Genomic DNA, 16,021 nt, shown 5'->3' on the forward strand with positions numbered 1-16,021 from the left:
TAGAGTGTATGAGTGTAGCAAAATGGCATATTCACACTCTCTATAAAGGACAATTTAGCAATACTTATCAAAATTACAAATGCATAAACACTTTCAACTTAAAGGAATTCTACAATTCCACGTTTAGGAATACCCTATTTGCACAGGTTGCAAAATGACTTTTGAGCAAAGATGTTTATAAGAGCAAAAGATCAAAAATAACCTAAATAGGGGCACCTAGGTGGTTCAGTCTGTTGAGGATTCACTCTCAATTTCGGCTCAGGTCATGAGCTTCAGCGTCCTGGGACTGAGCCCCAAGTCAGTCAGGCTCTGCACCGAGCACTGAGCCTACTTAGGATTCTTCTTCTCTCCCTCCTTCTCCCTCTATGCCTCTATCCCCACTTGTGTGCCATGCACGTGCATACTCATGTTCTCTCTCTTAAAGACAAAGGAAGAAGGAAAGGAAAGGAAAGGAAAGGAAAGGAAAGGAAAGGAAAGGAAAGGAAAGGAAAGGAAAGGGAAGGGAAGGGAAGGGAAGGGAAGGGAAGGGAAGGGAAGGGAAGGGAAGGGAAGGGAAGGGAAGGGAAGGGAAGGGAAGGGAAGGAAAGGGAGGGAGGAAGAGAGGAAGGGAAGGAGGGAAGGAGGGAGGGAGGAAGGGAAGGAGGGAAGGAGGAAGGAAGGGAAGGAGGGAAGGAGGGAAGGAGGGAAGGAGGGAGGGAGGGTGAGAGGGAAGAAGGAAGGCAGGCAGAAAGAAAGAACCCAAATATCCAACAATAATTTTATGGTTAAATAAATTATGAAATGTCCAGGCAATAAAATACTGTGTAACCACTAAAAGTAAGAGGACTGTGCACTGATACAGAACTGATACATTTTTTAAGAGAAAGAAACCAACAGGATGTAATTTGTGTAAAAAATAATAACACATACATGTATGTATGTGTGTATGTATATATATACATACATATATATATATGTGTGTGTGTGTAATATTTCTAGAAGGATATTCTATTCTAGAAGGATACCCAAGACTGATTTTTCTGGAATAAGAATAAGAATAAGAATAAGAATAAGAATAAGAATAAGAATACCAGGTACAGGTGGGGAGAGACACCTAAATGAAATGAAAGGCATATAATATGACCTGTCTAAATGAACAGTCCTGCAGGGACTTAAAAAACTTATAAAAACTTAGAAAAGTTCATTTATGAAATATTTATTAAGCACTTGCTATATCTGAGGCACTGACTTGGGTACCTGGGCTCTATCAATGAATCACTACAGAGCTTTGCCCCAGTGGAGCTTTCTTTCTAGTGAAGTTATGAATGTTCATCACTGATTTCTAGAAAAAGGACAGTTTAAATTCCATTAGATGCCAGACTCCAGTCTTCAAGGGGAGGAGTCCATTTTTCTGTTTCATCCACATTTAGGGCTCTACTAACTCACACACAGAAGGCAATCAGTGAACCGTGGTAAAGTGGTACTCAACTGCTTACTTAAAAAACAAAATGCTCTTTCAGTTCACACCATTCACAGCCCTTCCTAGACTAGATGGAAGGACAAGATAATGCTAATTGAAGGGGGGGAAAAGCCCTGTAAATTAAATCAAATAACATAATAAAGCACTACAATGCTAATTTAGTATAGTTCTTAACAGTAAAGAAGTTTAGAGAAGGGACAGGTTAGGTAAAGCAGAAATCTTGGAGAAGGCCAGACTTGAAAGTCAAGTATGGTCTAGATTCACTGAAGGTGAAGGAAGAAATGATGAAGGAAGACAAAAAATGCAAAGTTTCCTATGATCACAACAGGCAATGAAACACGTTTCACCTAGACTGTATCGTGTTCATGTTGCAAACAATCCAACAGTATATGCATCCCAGATGGTATACCTCCATATACAGAATTCATAAATTCTGAACATATTACTCTACAGTCAGTAGCTGTGCATAAGTGTTAAAGGTAGTAACAGGGGGAAAGGGGTAGGGAGGAAGCCCCCTTTATAACTATAATTCACATTACTCTGCACAGTTATGGTGCAAAAAAACAGACCAGAAATCCAAGTTCAGTGAAGGAATGCTACTAAACAACCTTTAAGCACATACCCAACTTTGGATATTCTTCAATTCCTTAAGTTTGAATCTAAAATCTGATATTGCAAAAGGGCACCTGGGTGACAGGTGAGCATCCAAATCTCAGTTTCAGCTCAAGTCATGATCTCAGGGTCATGGGATTGAGCCCTGCATAAGGCTTCACTCTGAGCCTTATGGGCTATTATAGGCTCTGCACTCTGAGTGCAGAGTCTACCTGAGTTTCTCTCTCCCTCTCCCTCTGTTCCTACCCCCTCCCCCTGCTCCCTCTCCCTCTCTCTAAAATAATAAATAAATAGGTCTTTAAAATCTGACATTGCCATATGAACAGAATCTCACCTTTTTCTTCTTCCTATTCGTTATTTCTCATACATGATTTCTCAAGCATTCTTTAGTTGGGAGCAACTTTTAGCAAGTTTTCTTCTTTTTTCTTTCTTTCTTTCTTTTTTTTTTTTTTGCAAGTTTTCTTTAAGAATAAAGTCCTACAGTAAAAAGTCTAAGGCCATTTTTCTAGGTTAATCCAAAAGACATTTAAAAGAAAACCCTCTAGAACATGAATGACAAATACCTTACATATCAGAGGACACAACTTATTCATTGGTCATGGCTTTTGTGAGCCCAGGTATGGAATTATTCTGAATTTTTCTCCAAGCTCAGCAGGAAAGAGTGGTATAATTAATAATGTTTGTCACTGGCACTAGAAGGAGGAGTTAGCAGCAACAAAACAAAAATAGCAGATATTTGCTATCGACACCTGATGACATTCTCTAGGCATATCTTACTTACACATAATACATAGCTATGGCTGAAATTCTGGAATTTGTAAAACTTGATCTTATAGACCAAAAAAGAACCTGCAAAAGGTATATAACTTGACCTGCACTACATTTTCTTAACAAAACTAAGTTAGCTGCCAACTGAGACAAGTGTTTTTGCATAAAGATACAAACATCCAGCTATTCTTGAATTACAGGATCCGGTATCCCTGAGCCAGTCCCAAGCTAAAAGCAGCTGCCCCTTTTAGACAAGGCATGTGCTTTCTGCTGGTGACTGTGTCCGTCAGCCATTTCCCTCATCGGCAGTACCTGCCTACCCCCTATAGGCCTTTACATCTACAAACTTTGTTTGAGCCCATAGGCAAACCATACCAATCACCTACTTACATAAAATAACTGGAAGCCAGTCACGCCCATTCATTTATGTACTGTCCAAGGCTGAGTAGCTAAGACATAGGCCGTAAGGCCCACAAAGCCAAAAATATTCATCATCTGGCCAGCCCCTTATTCAGAAAACATTTAACAACCCTGCTCTAAGTCTTAATATTTGTGATTTGATAGAGATGTCTACTGCACGTATTAGGGAGGAAGCCAGGCTGAATAAAATAAGAATGATGTCATGCAACTAGTGTTATCATACAACATAATAAAGTAATTAATGCTAAATTATTTGATAAGCAGATCAATTTAGCAAAAGAATACTGCTATGAGAAATCGTATGTTTATATCTGTGATACCCTAGGGCTTTTGGTGGCTTCATTCCAGAGAGCCCTAATGATAACGGATGTAGCAAGGAGCACCAGGGAAAAGAATAGAAATATTTTAAGAAGGTTTTTCATGTGTCTGTCTCTGGTGAAATTAACTATGACTGAACTTTAAAAAGAAATGATTTTTAAATTACAATGACAATGATGCTGTTGTGGTTTCAAGCCAGTGAGTATGGCTATTCTGCTAAGTGGTGATCTTCACTCGCTAATGGGCTGGTTGACAACTTTCCCCTCTATCTACTCTCTCCCCTTGTCCCAATATGGCACCAATAAAGTCTTGAATGGCAAATAGAGACAGTAATAGCAATCAATGTTTCCTGATGTCTCCCATAAATCTAGCACCTTTGAAATGTGCTCATTAAAATAAGTTTTCTTGAAGGTTTGTTTCCCCCCTTGGGCTGGGTATGGAAGAGGGAGGGAAGCTGTGCATCTGATAAATTTTTTAATGCATAAGTATAGTGTTGCTCACTTTCTCAATAAAATCAACTTGTAATTATCTATAGCAACTGCAGCTGATTACTCTTGCTTCGTGTTATTCTGCAAACAAGCAGAGGCAAAGGCTCCTACTTGCCTTTAAACCTCAGTAACACTGAAAGGATTGTGTCTCAGTGCATTCGATGCCTTCCTAGCTCCCACTAACCAAACTGTTCAAGAAGTAAAAGATGTGACAAAATAGAAAAGAATGCTAAATTTAAACGTCAAGTTTAAAATAGCAACTCCCCCCATCAAATTAACCAATTTGATTTTTTTACGCTAGTTTTTGAAGAGCAATTAATTCCCATTTGGTAAAAGATAAATGCCATCCAATATTTTGTTTGTATTTCTAAAGCTGTATGGAACCACTGTCACATAGGAACCAAAGACAGAAGACTGAGCATGAAGGAAGACAAGACAGTTCTAATCAAATAAAATATATTGCTTGAAATTTTGCACCACATTTAATAACACAGACCATTAATACTGTATGTCACTAATTTCTCTGATATGTAAATTTATGTTCATTATCACCACACGTTAAAAACAGCCCAATTCGGGCAGTCTGGGTGGCTCAGCGGTTTAAGCCCTTGCCTTTGGCCCAGGGCGTGATCCTGGAGACCTGGGATCAAGTCCCACGTCGGGCTCCCTGCATGCAGCCTGCTACTCCCTCTGCCTGTGTCTCTGCCTCTCTCTCTCTCTCTCTTTTCTCTGTATCTATCATGAATAAATAAATAAAATCTTTAAAAAATAGCCCAATTCCTATTCCCTATTCCTTTGGCCAAGTGCTAAGATTTCTAAGACTCTAGCCTGGGCAATTATATTCTCTGTTTTTTTTAACTCCACACCCAGAAGGACCTAAGTCCTTCTAGTTCTAGGTCCCTTCCTATCCATGTCCCAGATCTTGAGGCAGGAGAAACCCAGAAATTGCAGCCAGCTAGCTGGTATACAAAACCTCATGATGCTTTCTCTGTCCCGTGCTGGCTGATCTGTGATATTCCAGTGTCTGGGATGGAGAACCCGTTTGGAACAAAGGGAGGAAGTCAGAGGGTTAAGAGGGTACGGTATGAGGTTTGGAAGACATCTTCTGGGGAGGGGGGGGGGATGGCATGTTGGGTGTACAAGAACATAATTCTGAGTTGCAAATGTATCACATAAATGACATACATTTGCAAGAAAAGAGGCTGGAGAGGGAGGCAGAGGTTAAGACACAGAGGGTTTTGAGAACCGTGATAAGGAACTTAGACTGAGGGCAGTAATAGATGCTAAAGACTTTTTCATAGATTAGATCTGTTTTTCAGAGTATTCCTTTGGAAAGTAGACACCTCTGTGTACAGATTTTGTATAATTTTTCTGGACAGGTTTCCAAAGCAATGGCAAATGGCATAAGCCAGAGAACATTTGGGGAACACTCTTGAAAGGCATGTACTTAAGAAAAGAAGGGTTAGCCAAGGAGAAACTGCCCTGGAAGATTTCTACAACTTAGTAATGCTACCCTTGTTTGGTTGTGAAGAACAAGTAGTCAGGCCTGCACCAGCTTGACTTAAAGCAAACTCCTTCCCAGCCACTGAGGAATGAATAGTCTGAAGAAATTATTTCAGAGACATTTGAAGTTGGGAGGGGGGTGGCTAATCAGTTCCAGCTCAGAGTCTATAAGAAGAAGCTGGAAGCTGCTCTCAGATGCCTCAAAACCAGCAATTCAGGACAAACATAGTCCCTTGACACCGATAGATTATAAAATTAATCAGAAGTTTTCTGGGTTTTCAGGAGAAATGTGGCAAATTCTTTCTCAAGAAGTCTAAAGCCTTTTAACATGATGTCTGGCTCTGTCAGCTTTCTGATTAAGCATTTGGAAAAAAAAAATTTAAGATACAAATATTCACATACATAGGAGAATCTCATTACATTATGTTTCATGGACTTGGGGGGAAAAAGCAAAAGTGAGAAAAGAAGATAAAAACTGTTCTGTGGGGACACCTGGGTGGCTTAGTGGTTAAGTGTGCCTTTGGCCCAGGGTGTGATCCCAGAGTCCTAGGACTGAGTCCCACGTTGGGCTCCCTGCGTGGAGCCTGCTTCTCCCTCTGCCTGTATTTCTCATGAATAAATAAATGAAATCTTTTTTAAAAATTAAAAAAAAAAGAAACTGTTCTGGGGGCTCTTGGCTAAAGTTTCAAAACCGTTACATTATGAAGTAAAATATGAAATGAGAAGAGAAAGCAAAGATATTTCTCAAACAATACATTCTCCAAACCAGACTTTCTAACAATAGAGCTTTTAACTCCTTGAGCAACATCAAGAAAAGGACAGAGTCATAGAGATTTACTAGAAACCTTTCACATTGTAAATAACATAGAAGATCAGAACCAAACAGGATTAATCAGAAAAGATAATTGTTTGTTCATCTAGCTTCAGGAAAAGCTTACCCAGAGTTCAAAATACCTGTCTAACACCTAGTGTTTGTCCGTCTCAAAGCTCTTAAACAAGAAAGGGAGTGGCCACAATAGCTGGGGGCAGGCATTTGGGGGCCAGGAGAAGTCTGCTTGCCCCAGTGGAGGAAAGCAACAGTTAAGAGGAGCCAAAGGATGAAGGGAAAGGGACTGGAAATTGACCACACTATTAATTGTTGAAATAAGGTCCACTTGAAGCCAGTGACACACTGCTGGGCTTAGTATTAAGTGAGACAATGCCTTATCTTTTTAAATTAAGTCTGTTTAGGCCATGTATCTGCTATTTGCCATCAAAAGAATCCTAATTCTAAACAGAGATGGTAGTTGCAGAAATCAGAGTTATTGGACAGCGGCCAGAATGTAGATGAAAGGCATATACTACTCGAAACTAAAAATACTGACTTTAGGCAACAAATACTTACTGTTCTCCCATTATATATACCTACAAAGAAGGATACAAACCACATCTTCAAGGGGCTTACAATTCTAATTCATAACTTAAACATGCACAAAATTAATGTAAGGCCTCAGAAGGCAGGGCAGTGGTTATTGCTTGGGGAAAAAAATACACTGGAAAGAAGCATTTCTAGGGTGCTAATACAGATGATGTCATTAGTAATACAAAATTAAATTGCCCAATTAAGGTCTTAGACAATAAAGCTTGTTTCACTCCAAAATGTCATCTCCTACTCATCACATGAATACATCATTAAAAATTCAGCCATTCTTGGGGATGATATTTGCAAATCATATATCTGTTAAAAGATTAGTAATCACAACATATAAAGAGCTCCTAAAACTCAACAACTAAAAAACAACCCAATTCAAGGACACCTGGGTGGTATAGTCAGTTAAATGTCTGATTCTTGGTTTCAGCTCAAGTTGTGATCTCAGGGCCGTGGGATCAAGCCCCATGTTGGGCTCCATGCTCACTGCAGTCTGCTTAGAACTCTCTTTCCCTTTGGCCTCTCTCCCTAAAATAAATAAATAAATAAATAAATAAATAAATAAATAAATAAATAAATAAATAAATCTATCTTAAAACTTGAAGAGACAGTTCTCCAAAGAAGATACACAAATGGCCAAGTAACAGTGAAACAAAGCTCAACATTGTTAATCATCAGGGATCAACCAAGGGGCACAAGGGGGGATAATGGGTATGTTCACTATCTTGACTGTGGTCCTGGTTTCACAAGGGTGTTAAAACTTATGCAACCGTAAATTTCAAATATGTGCAATTTATTGTATGTAAATTATACTGCAATAAAACTATTGAGGGAGGGGGGAATCAGCCATTCATATTGGCTGGCCTTCCCTTGACAACCAGGAGACGGTACTGTGGATTTTCTTTTCTCATCAGCACTGAACACTGTCACTCTTCACTGGTGAAGATGGGTGACACCATAAAAACATTTTTATCGCCTCTGCTTCTAATCTGGCCCACCTTCTCTAATCTGGATTACTACAATAGCCCCTTTCTCCTGCTTCCAGTGCAGCCTCCCTCCTTCTACTCAAAACTACAATGGCTCCTACCTTATGCTATGCCATGGACAACCCAGTACCTTGTATTACAGTATTACTTCTTTAATATCTTCTATCCACTCTGCCTTCACTGCTTTCCTTTCTGTCTTCACTACTGTTACTCCCCCTCTTCTCTCACTCAATTCCATCCATACTTGCTGTTTCTGAGATATCTCAACATCACATTACATCTCTGGGCCTTCGATATTCCCACTACCCACCAGGCTGGTCCCGCTCATTCTCTTTATAATCTTAGCTCAAATGTGATCTTCTAAAGGAAGCCTACTTTCCTATTTATTTATTTATTTTAAAAGATTTATTTATTCATAGAGACACACACACAGAGAGAGAGAGAGAGAGAGAGAGAGAGAGGCAGAGACACAGGCAGAGGGAGAAGCGGGCTCCATGGAGGGAGCCCGATGTGGGACTCGATTCTGGGTCTCCTGGATCATGCCCTGGGCTGAAGGTGGCGCTAAACCGCTGAGCCACTGGGGCTGCCCCTACTTTCCTATTTCAAACTGTACATCTTGGGAAGCTCCAGTGGCGCAGCGGTTTAGCGCCGCCTGCATCCCGGGGCGTGATACTGGAGACCCAGGATCGAGACCCACGTCAGGCTCCCTCCATGGAGCCCACTTCTCCCTCTGTCTGTGTCTCTGTGTGTGTGTGTGTGTGTGTGTGTGTGTCTATTAATAAATAAATAAAATCTTTTTTTAAAAAAACTGTACATCTGGGACGTCTGAGTGGCTCAGCAGTTGAGCATCTGCCTTTGGCTCAGGGCATGATCCCACAGTTCCAGGATCGAGTCCCTCATCGGGCTTCCTGTATGGAGCCTGCTTCTCCCTCTGCCTGTGTCTCTGCCTCTCTCTCTCTCTCTCTCTCTCTCTCTCTCTCTCTCTCCGTGTGTGTCTCTCATGAATAAATAAAATCTTTATTAAATTAAATAAATAAATAAAATAAAACCGTATACCTGTGCCTCCCGCTTGTTAACAACCTTCTTGTTTGTTTCCTGTCTCTCCTTGCTAAAACATAAGCTCTGTGAGGGCAGGGATTTTTGTTCATGCTTCTAAGCTCAGCATCTAGAAGAATGTTTGGCAGACAGTAGCTGCTTACTGTACAATGCACATATAATTACATAGGGATTAAATAAAATGTGACTTAGACCAACCAAAAAGTTTTACTGAACAGTGTAAGTGACTTCACAAATAACTAGCAGGGGCGCCTAGTTGGCCTAGTTGGTTGGGCATCTTACAACTCTTTATTTCAGCTCAGGTCATGATCTCAGGGTTGTGCGATTGCGCCACACATTGGACTCCATGCTCAGTGGGGAGACTGCTTGAGATTCTCTCTCTTCTTCTCCCTCTGCCCCTCCCCCCATGTATGCACACATGCACCCTCTTACTCTTTCTCTCTGAAATAAATAAATCTTTTAAAAAAATTACTAATAGCACATGGCATTAGTAGTTTTTTACAATGAAACACAGTCAAATGAGCTTTGAGATCTCAGACAGGGATGTGGGAGGCTAAGGAAAACATTAAATATCACAGTATTTTTCAAAATTATGAATGCTTCAAAACCCATAGCTGCAGTTACAATCTAGCCTGTCATGCTCTCAAAGATGAGCTCAGTAATACGAAACTTGTTTCAAAGTAAAGATTCAAGAATTATGGTAACGAATTTCCATCCATAAGTGATTTCAACTTTTCCTGAGTCAAAGACATGAATGGGAATCCTAGAATTCCAAGAAAATTATTATAAAGTCTCTACTTTCTAGCCTATCACATACTCAGCAGGAACTATGGATTCCTTTTCTTCCTTTGCTCTTCTTGGGAAATCTGGAAAATAATATCAAGAATCTGCAATACTTGGCACTAGTTAAAATTCTTAAGAATTGTTTTTCCAAAAAAAAAAAAGAATTATTTTTCCTATAAAGAAAATGCTGCAAAAAATGTTTCCTTCCAAATGAACATAAAACAGTAACCAATAATTATTTACTTGACCCTTTTGAAGGTATTCCAGTCAGAGAACAAGGTGTAGGACTGTATTAAACAATGAGTTGTTAATGCCTTCTCTGCTAAAATTTGTGCCTGTGTATGTATATATGTTTGGGTTTTTTTCGTTTTTCCATTTTTAATAACCAGGAGTAACAAGCAATTGCCAGCAAAGCTAGCATGGGAAAATCAAACACTCTGCCTATTTACACACAATTCCCTGAAGCCATTCCTGATTAAATATTGTACCATCTCAATCTTCTTACTGGGGATATCTATTAACTAGCACGGCTTGTGAAGCCAATGAATTTAGTATATAATTACACGTATCCTATACAAATTACTTCTCAATGACCTCTACTCACAGAAATAAACTAAAGACGGATGACTGACTCGTTGTAAATCTACATAAAGATTTCACTGGGAAAAGGTATTGAAAGCAAAGTCCTGAAGGATCTTAAGCTTCACCTGAATTTAATTTCAGCAGGAAGTAATCTCGTCTGTTCTGAACTCCCAACGCATTTCATGTGAATTCCTGTGGCATGTAACAACACTTCCTTGTCACTAGGGAACTATGTGACCTTGGACAAGTCACTGCCATTCTCCCCGCTTGAGTGTCTTCCTCTGTAAAATGAGATGCTTGAACTAGGTGATTTCAAAAGTCCCTTCCAGATCTCACTGATGGCAAAGTTATAATCAAAAGAGCATACTTTACTTCACCTGTCCTTTCAAGGCAAAAAGGGCATTTGAATTACCCCTTTGGAGCCTCCCTAAGAAGAGCCAACTGAACTTCCTTTAGCAGTTGCTTGGCAAATCATGTTCAGGGCCTCAGAAAACAGTACGGTTGTCTGAAATTTCCATTCTCTGTATCCCCTTCAAGCACTTCCTAACCTCAACTGTAATATTGACCCAAATGGCTCTCTTCAAGTCCACCCTTGCCATACTTTTGGCAAGATTACAGGCAGGCCAGAGAAGTAAACATATCACTTGTCACCTGGAAGAAATGCATCCACCAAAAAGTTTCAAGGCACATGCTTTGTAAACCATCTGACTCAACATCATACACATAGCCAGAGACCTAGAGAGAGGTTCCATTTCATAGAATATGTATCTAATGCATTCCAATCACCTGATAGCATGTGTAAAAAGCCATGGCAGATGTTGTGGGAGGAGAGAAGCGAGGTGGTGGGCAGAAGAGGAGAGGATACAGGACCTGCTAGGAAGACCAAGTAGAACATTCCCTCCACCTTTCCAGAGGTGGACATTTTAAAAACCCAAATCCCAGAGGGAGCTATACTGCAAGAATAGGAAATATCCGCTCAAAGGCAGTTAGCCTTAGCTGTTAAGACTCCGAAGCCAGAATATCTGAGTTCGAATCCCACCTCCACTAACAGCTATATAACCAAGGAAAAGTTCATCATCCCTCTGTGCCTCAGTGTCCTCACCTATAAAATGAAGAGAACGGCACTACTTCATTGACAGGGTTGGTATAAAAATAAAATGGATTAACATATGTAAAATGCTTCTACCAATGCCCAGTACATAGTAAGTGCTCAATAAATGAGAACTCCTGGAATTGTTGTTATTATTTATTAGATGAAGTTCTGGGATTCTCTGGGATTTGTTCTAAGAGAACAAAGGAATCATGCTGCTCTTACATACTGCAATTCTGCAGTTCCCTCCTCCAGATGACAGTTACAAAGATAAACCTTTATGTATTTATGTATACTTGTATACTTTATCAGTCTTAACTTCTCCCAACCATAGAAACCATTCATTCAAAATATAAATTCCTTCTGAGCAATATTCTAGGTTTCAAAAGAGACTTGATCCTCCACGCTCTTAGAGAACAATAGGACTCTTAAACTGTAGGGCTGAGAGGCCATCGGGGCACAAAGCCATCTCTGTAGCAGTCTGAGCTATCACATACCATGGCCTCAACAGCCTCAGCTTCAGAGAGCAGCCTCCTGAAGAAAGAAACTAACAAACTAGATACACTGTTCCCTCCCCATCAGAGTTCTTGGACGTGGTTGTTCTCAAATCCTTGGCAATACCTTAGTAAAGATCAGAGGAGCTCAGTTCTTTCCATTAGGACACTATCAAATCCTCTTTGGAGCAATTTTCTTAGGTCAGCATCATTATTTGAGGTGCCAGGGAAACTGGTAAAATTTCCAACACCTAAACTACTTGCTTGTTCTGGGCTGAGGACATGGATTAAGATATTTTAGCTATCCCGAGGAAATGTCTGAGCTTGGAAAATGGCAAGCAATTTCAAGAGAACTAAGAGAATTTCTTTTTTTAAAATCACTTTTCCGGGGCAGCCCCGGTGGCGCAGTGGTTTGGCGCCACCTGCAGCCCAGGGCGTGATCCTGGGGACCCTGGATCGAGTCCCACATCGGGCTCCCTGCATGGAGCCTGTTCTCCCTCTGCCTGTGTCTCTGCGCCTCTCTCTCTTTCTCTGTCTCTATGAATAAATAAATAAAATCTTAAAAAAAAAAATCTCTTTTCCAAAACAGTTTAGAAAACAAAAAAGCATACAGTGATAACGACATCCAATTAACAAAAACAGTTTTCAGGAAGCAGTGACCTGACCCTTCACTGTTCCAGTCCATTCCCTGGTTTTACAAGCATCTTTCAATAAGCGGGTAGAAGAGATAAACAGAAAACGGAGTAATGCTGTGTCTTGTCATCTTTTGTCAAATGCTCAGGCACAGGACACAGTCAGCAACAGTCACACTACCCTGGATATGCTCAACTATCTTTTTGTAACCCCATGCTGAAAAACAATGGAGTCCCAAAACACGCAGAAACTGTACAACGGAATAAGGAAAGTTCTGGTAGGCCACAGAAAGGTAGCCCTATGATCTCTGTTCCAAGGGGGCCAGATTTCAGAAACTTCAAGAACAAGTTTGCCCACAGCACCCCTTTGCAGTCTAAAACTATAGAGCTGATGGGGGAGGGGGTCGTTGGAGAGTGTCCTAAAACCAAAGGACTGTCTGCTGCCACAACCCACTTCAACTGCTTCTGGACAGGAAGGACAGTAGTCAAATCTGTGTGAAGCCAAGAACAAGTCCATATTTGACAAATCACTTCCATCAAGACAGTGATGTCAACCACAATAAAGTATCTTGGCAAGACTGGAAATGTGCACCTATGGGAACCTGGAAAGATTTGACAGATTTTTGTTTTCCCAGCCCTTTATCAGCAAGTTAATTATAGCAACTGTGCAGGCTACGGGAGCTTTAGAGAAAGGCAGTTGGCTGTCTGAAACCAAGATGCTGCTCTCTGGGCATGAGAAAGACAGAATGACAGTAGTGCTTACACATAGAAATATTCCATCTAAGTACAGTGTAACAATGAGCTAGACAGCCCCACTAGATGAGAAAGAGGTACACTCTGCAGATACCTGGGTGTGGCAAACCTACAAAGGACACATGACAGCCATGTCCGTACAGGTACACACACACACTCACTTACTCCCACTCACGCACACGCACACCTCCAGAGCTTCCACGACTCATGTGCCACTCAGGGCTGTGTCTTCCCAGAGCGGACTGTACCTTCACAGCTATAACTGTACACTGCCACCGCCGACCGTTCCACCAGATTTTCATCATGATGCCAGCTCACGGCCATTTTCCCCATGCCAAAATAAGGCTCCTCTTTCAGGTATGGCATTTTCTGGGGATCCATGAAATTCAACAAAGTTACGTTGTATGCTGCTCTGTTCTTAATGTCCAGCTCATCTTGTCCATCAAAGGACCCCATACCGACCCTGGGGAAATCTGGACCTATACACACCGGCACGGCATCGATATTAGATTTCTCTTTGCAAGCAAGTTCTTCCAAAGCCTGGATGGTCTCTATCTGCAGGTAGTCATTGAGCTTGAGGAAGGTCTGACAGGCAGCAGCTATCCCGGCCTCGTCGTATTTTGTACTAGCACCCTTCACTGGCCAGGGCACCGTAAAGAGCCTGGTATTCAGGTACTTGTAGGTACAGCCTGGGTTGCCAATGAGGATGCGAGATACTGGAGTGAGTAAATCTTTGCCTTGGATCCTAACCAGGTCCCGAAAGAAGCAGCCATGCTTGTGCAGCGTTAGGAAGGCTTCTTGAACTTCTTTATGGAGGTCCTCAGGTACGCTGCCGGCTTCACGGAGAATTAGTTTCGGGTATTTCAGCTGCCACTAAAACAAAACCAAAGCAAAAATATGTGTTCATGGAAAGCCATGAGTTTGTCATTCCCAGAAGTGTGTTTCTTTGTTAGTGTTAGGAGGAAAAAATAAAACTGTCAGATAGTATTTCTATACAGGACTTGCATCTCTCCAGCCTCAAACAGAAGGCTACATGAAACAAATGTCATCAACTGTCCAGTCAAGATTTTCAAGTCCAAGCTCAAATTATTCATCTTTAATATAAATAAAATAATAATACTTTCTGCTTTGATCTCCCAGGCTCCTTCTATAGCTACTTCTCCCTGCCCTCAATCTGTCTGCCGACCTTTGGACCTCCAGACAACACGATTTTATTAATTAACTGCTTACCATCTATTTATTAAGGGCTTACTAAGTCCTATGTCTTATTCTAAATGATTTAGACACATTAACTCATTTGTGACTCACAACTTCATGTGGCAGTACTGTTACTGTCTCTGGTTTATACAGGAGAATCTGGAAGCACAGAGACATTTTTAATACCTGCCCAGAGTCACATAGCTGATACATATTGTAGCTGGGATTTGAAGCCCCTGAGCTCTCGAGTCTGGTTCCAGGGCAGGAGTTCTGAACCACGAACTTGCTCTGCCTCCCAATAAATGACAAACTGGTCTCTGCTTTAATACTTTCACTGAAGGAGAAATCACTTCAAGTTGGGAATTAGATACCAAGTCCCATGAATACTAGAGCCAGGAGAATTTTGTTTACAACAATAAGACTAGTGCTCAGAGTGTATTCAGGACATATTGAATAAATGGGTGAATAAATGAGGTGTTCTATTGTGATTGAAAAAGTTGTGATCGGGATCCCTGGGTGGCGCAGCGGTTTGGCGCCTGCCTTTGGCCCAGGGCGCGATCCTGGAGACCCGGGATCGAATCCCACATCAGGCTCCCGGTGCATGGAGCCTGCTTCTCCCTCTGCCTATGTCTCTGCCTCTCTCTCTCTCTCTCTGTGACTATCATAAATAAATAAAAAATTAAAAAAAAAAAAAAAAAAAAGAAAAAGTTGTGATCATTTTACTGGTGCCACTGGAGGAGAATACTGCAAAATAATCCCTCCTTTAATATGGAAACACATAGATTTATTACCACAGTGGAGGACTTCATTACCTATTCAGCCACCACTCTGGCTCCTAGGAGTTAGGAACAGATGACAAGCCAGAGTTCCCAGATTCTGTACGATGAAATGGACTTTTTTTTTTAACCAAAGCACAGTATTTTACATTTGATCCTGTAAAGGTTAATCTAATCAGTACCTTCTCAGTACTCTTCTCCCCATGATTTTTGAAACACATTCCTTCTATATCTTCATTTTTTTTCATTCAATATGTCTACAGAGCACCCACCAAACACTACACAGAGATACGCTCCTGCCCTCACAGAGCTTTCTACCAGATCAGGTAATAAATAAGAGAAAGCAATCCCAAGTTGCATTAAGTATCTGGAAGGGACCAAAGACCACAAAAGCTTTGAGGAGGGACACCAGACTGTTCTAGAGACAAAAAGAAAGACAGTTTTACTAGAGCAAAAGCGCCAAAGACAGAGTGACATGTGGTGAGGCTGAAGGGAAGGCAGAGGCCGGACCACATGGAGCCTGGGAGGCCAAAGGGGGAACCGGGAGTTGATGCAAAGTGTGCTGGAGAGGACCCAAGGGGAGAAGAGAAATTTTATTTACATTTTATAATACTATACATGTTTTATAGGCAGAGCAAAAGGCAGTGCTTATGGCCTCGGTAGGTGTGAGGGGTATAGAAAGGAAAGCAGTTATGG

General features: G+C 41.0%; 1 protein-coding gene across 2 annotated transcripts in view; it reads right to left on the reverse strand.

Moving 5' to 3' along the window:
• Window positions 1-16,021, reverse strand: part of FTO (FTO alpha-ketoglutarate dependent dioxygenase) — a 380,608-nt gene that overhangs the window by 242,499 nt on the left and 122,088 nt on the right. For both annotated transcript variants that reach the window (XM_041765302.1, XM_041765303.1), the window contains exon 3: window positions 13,601-14,225. In XM_041765302.1, coding sequence (XP_041621236.1) covers window positions 13,601-14,225 — 625 coding nt within the window. The remainder of the gene's footprint in view (window positions 1-13,600; window positions 14,226-16,021) is intronic.

This window comes from Vulpes lagopus, chromosome 8 (genome assembly GCF_018345385.1).
Source record: "Vulpes lagopus strain Blue_001 chromosome 8, ASM1834538v1, whole genome shotgun sequence".
Lineage (NCBI taxonomy): Eukaryota > Metazoa > Chordata > Mammalia > Carnivora > Canidae > Vulpes > Vulpes lagopus.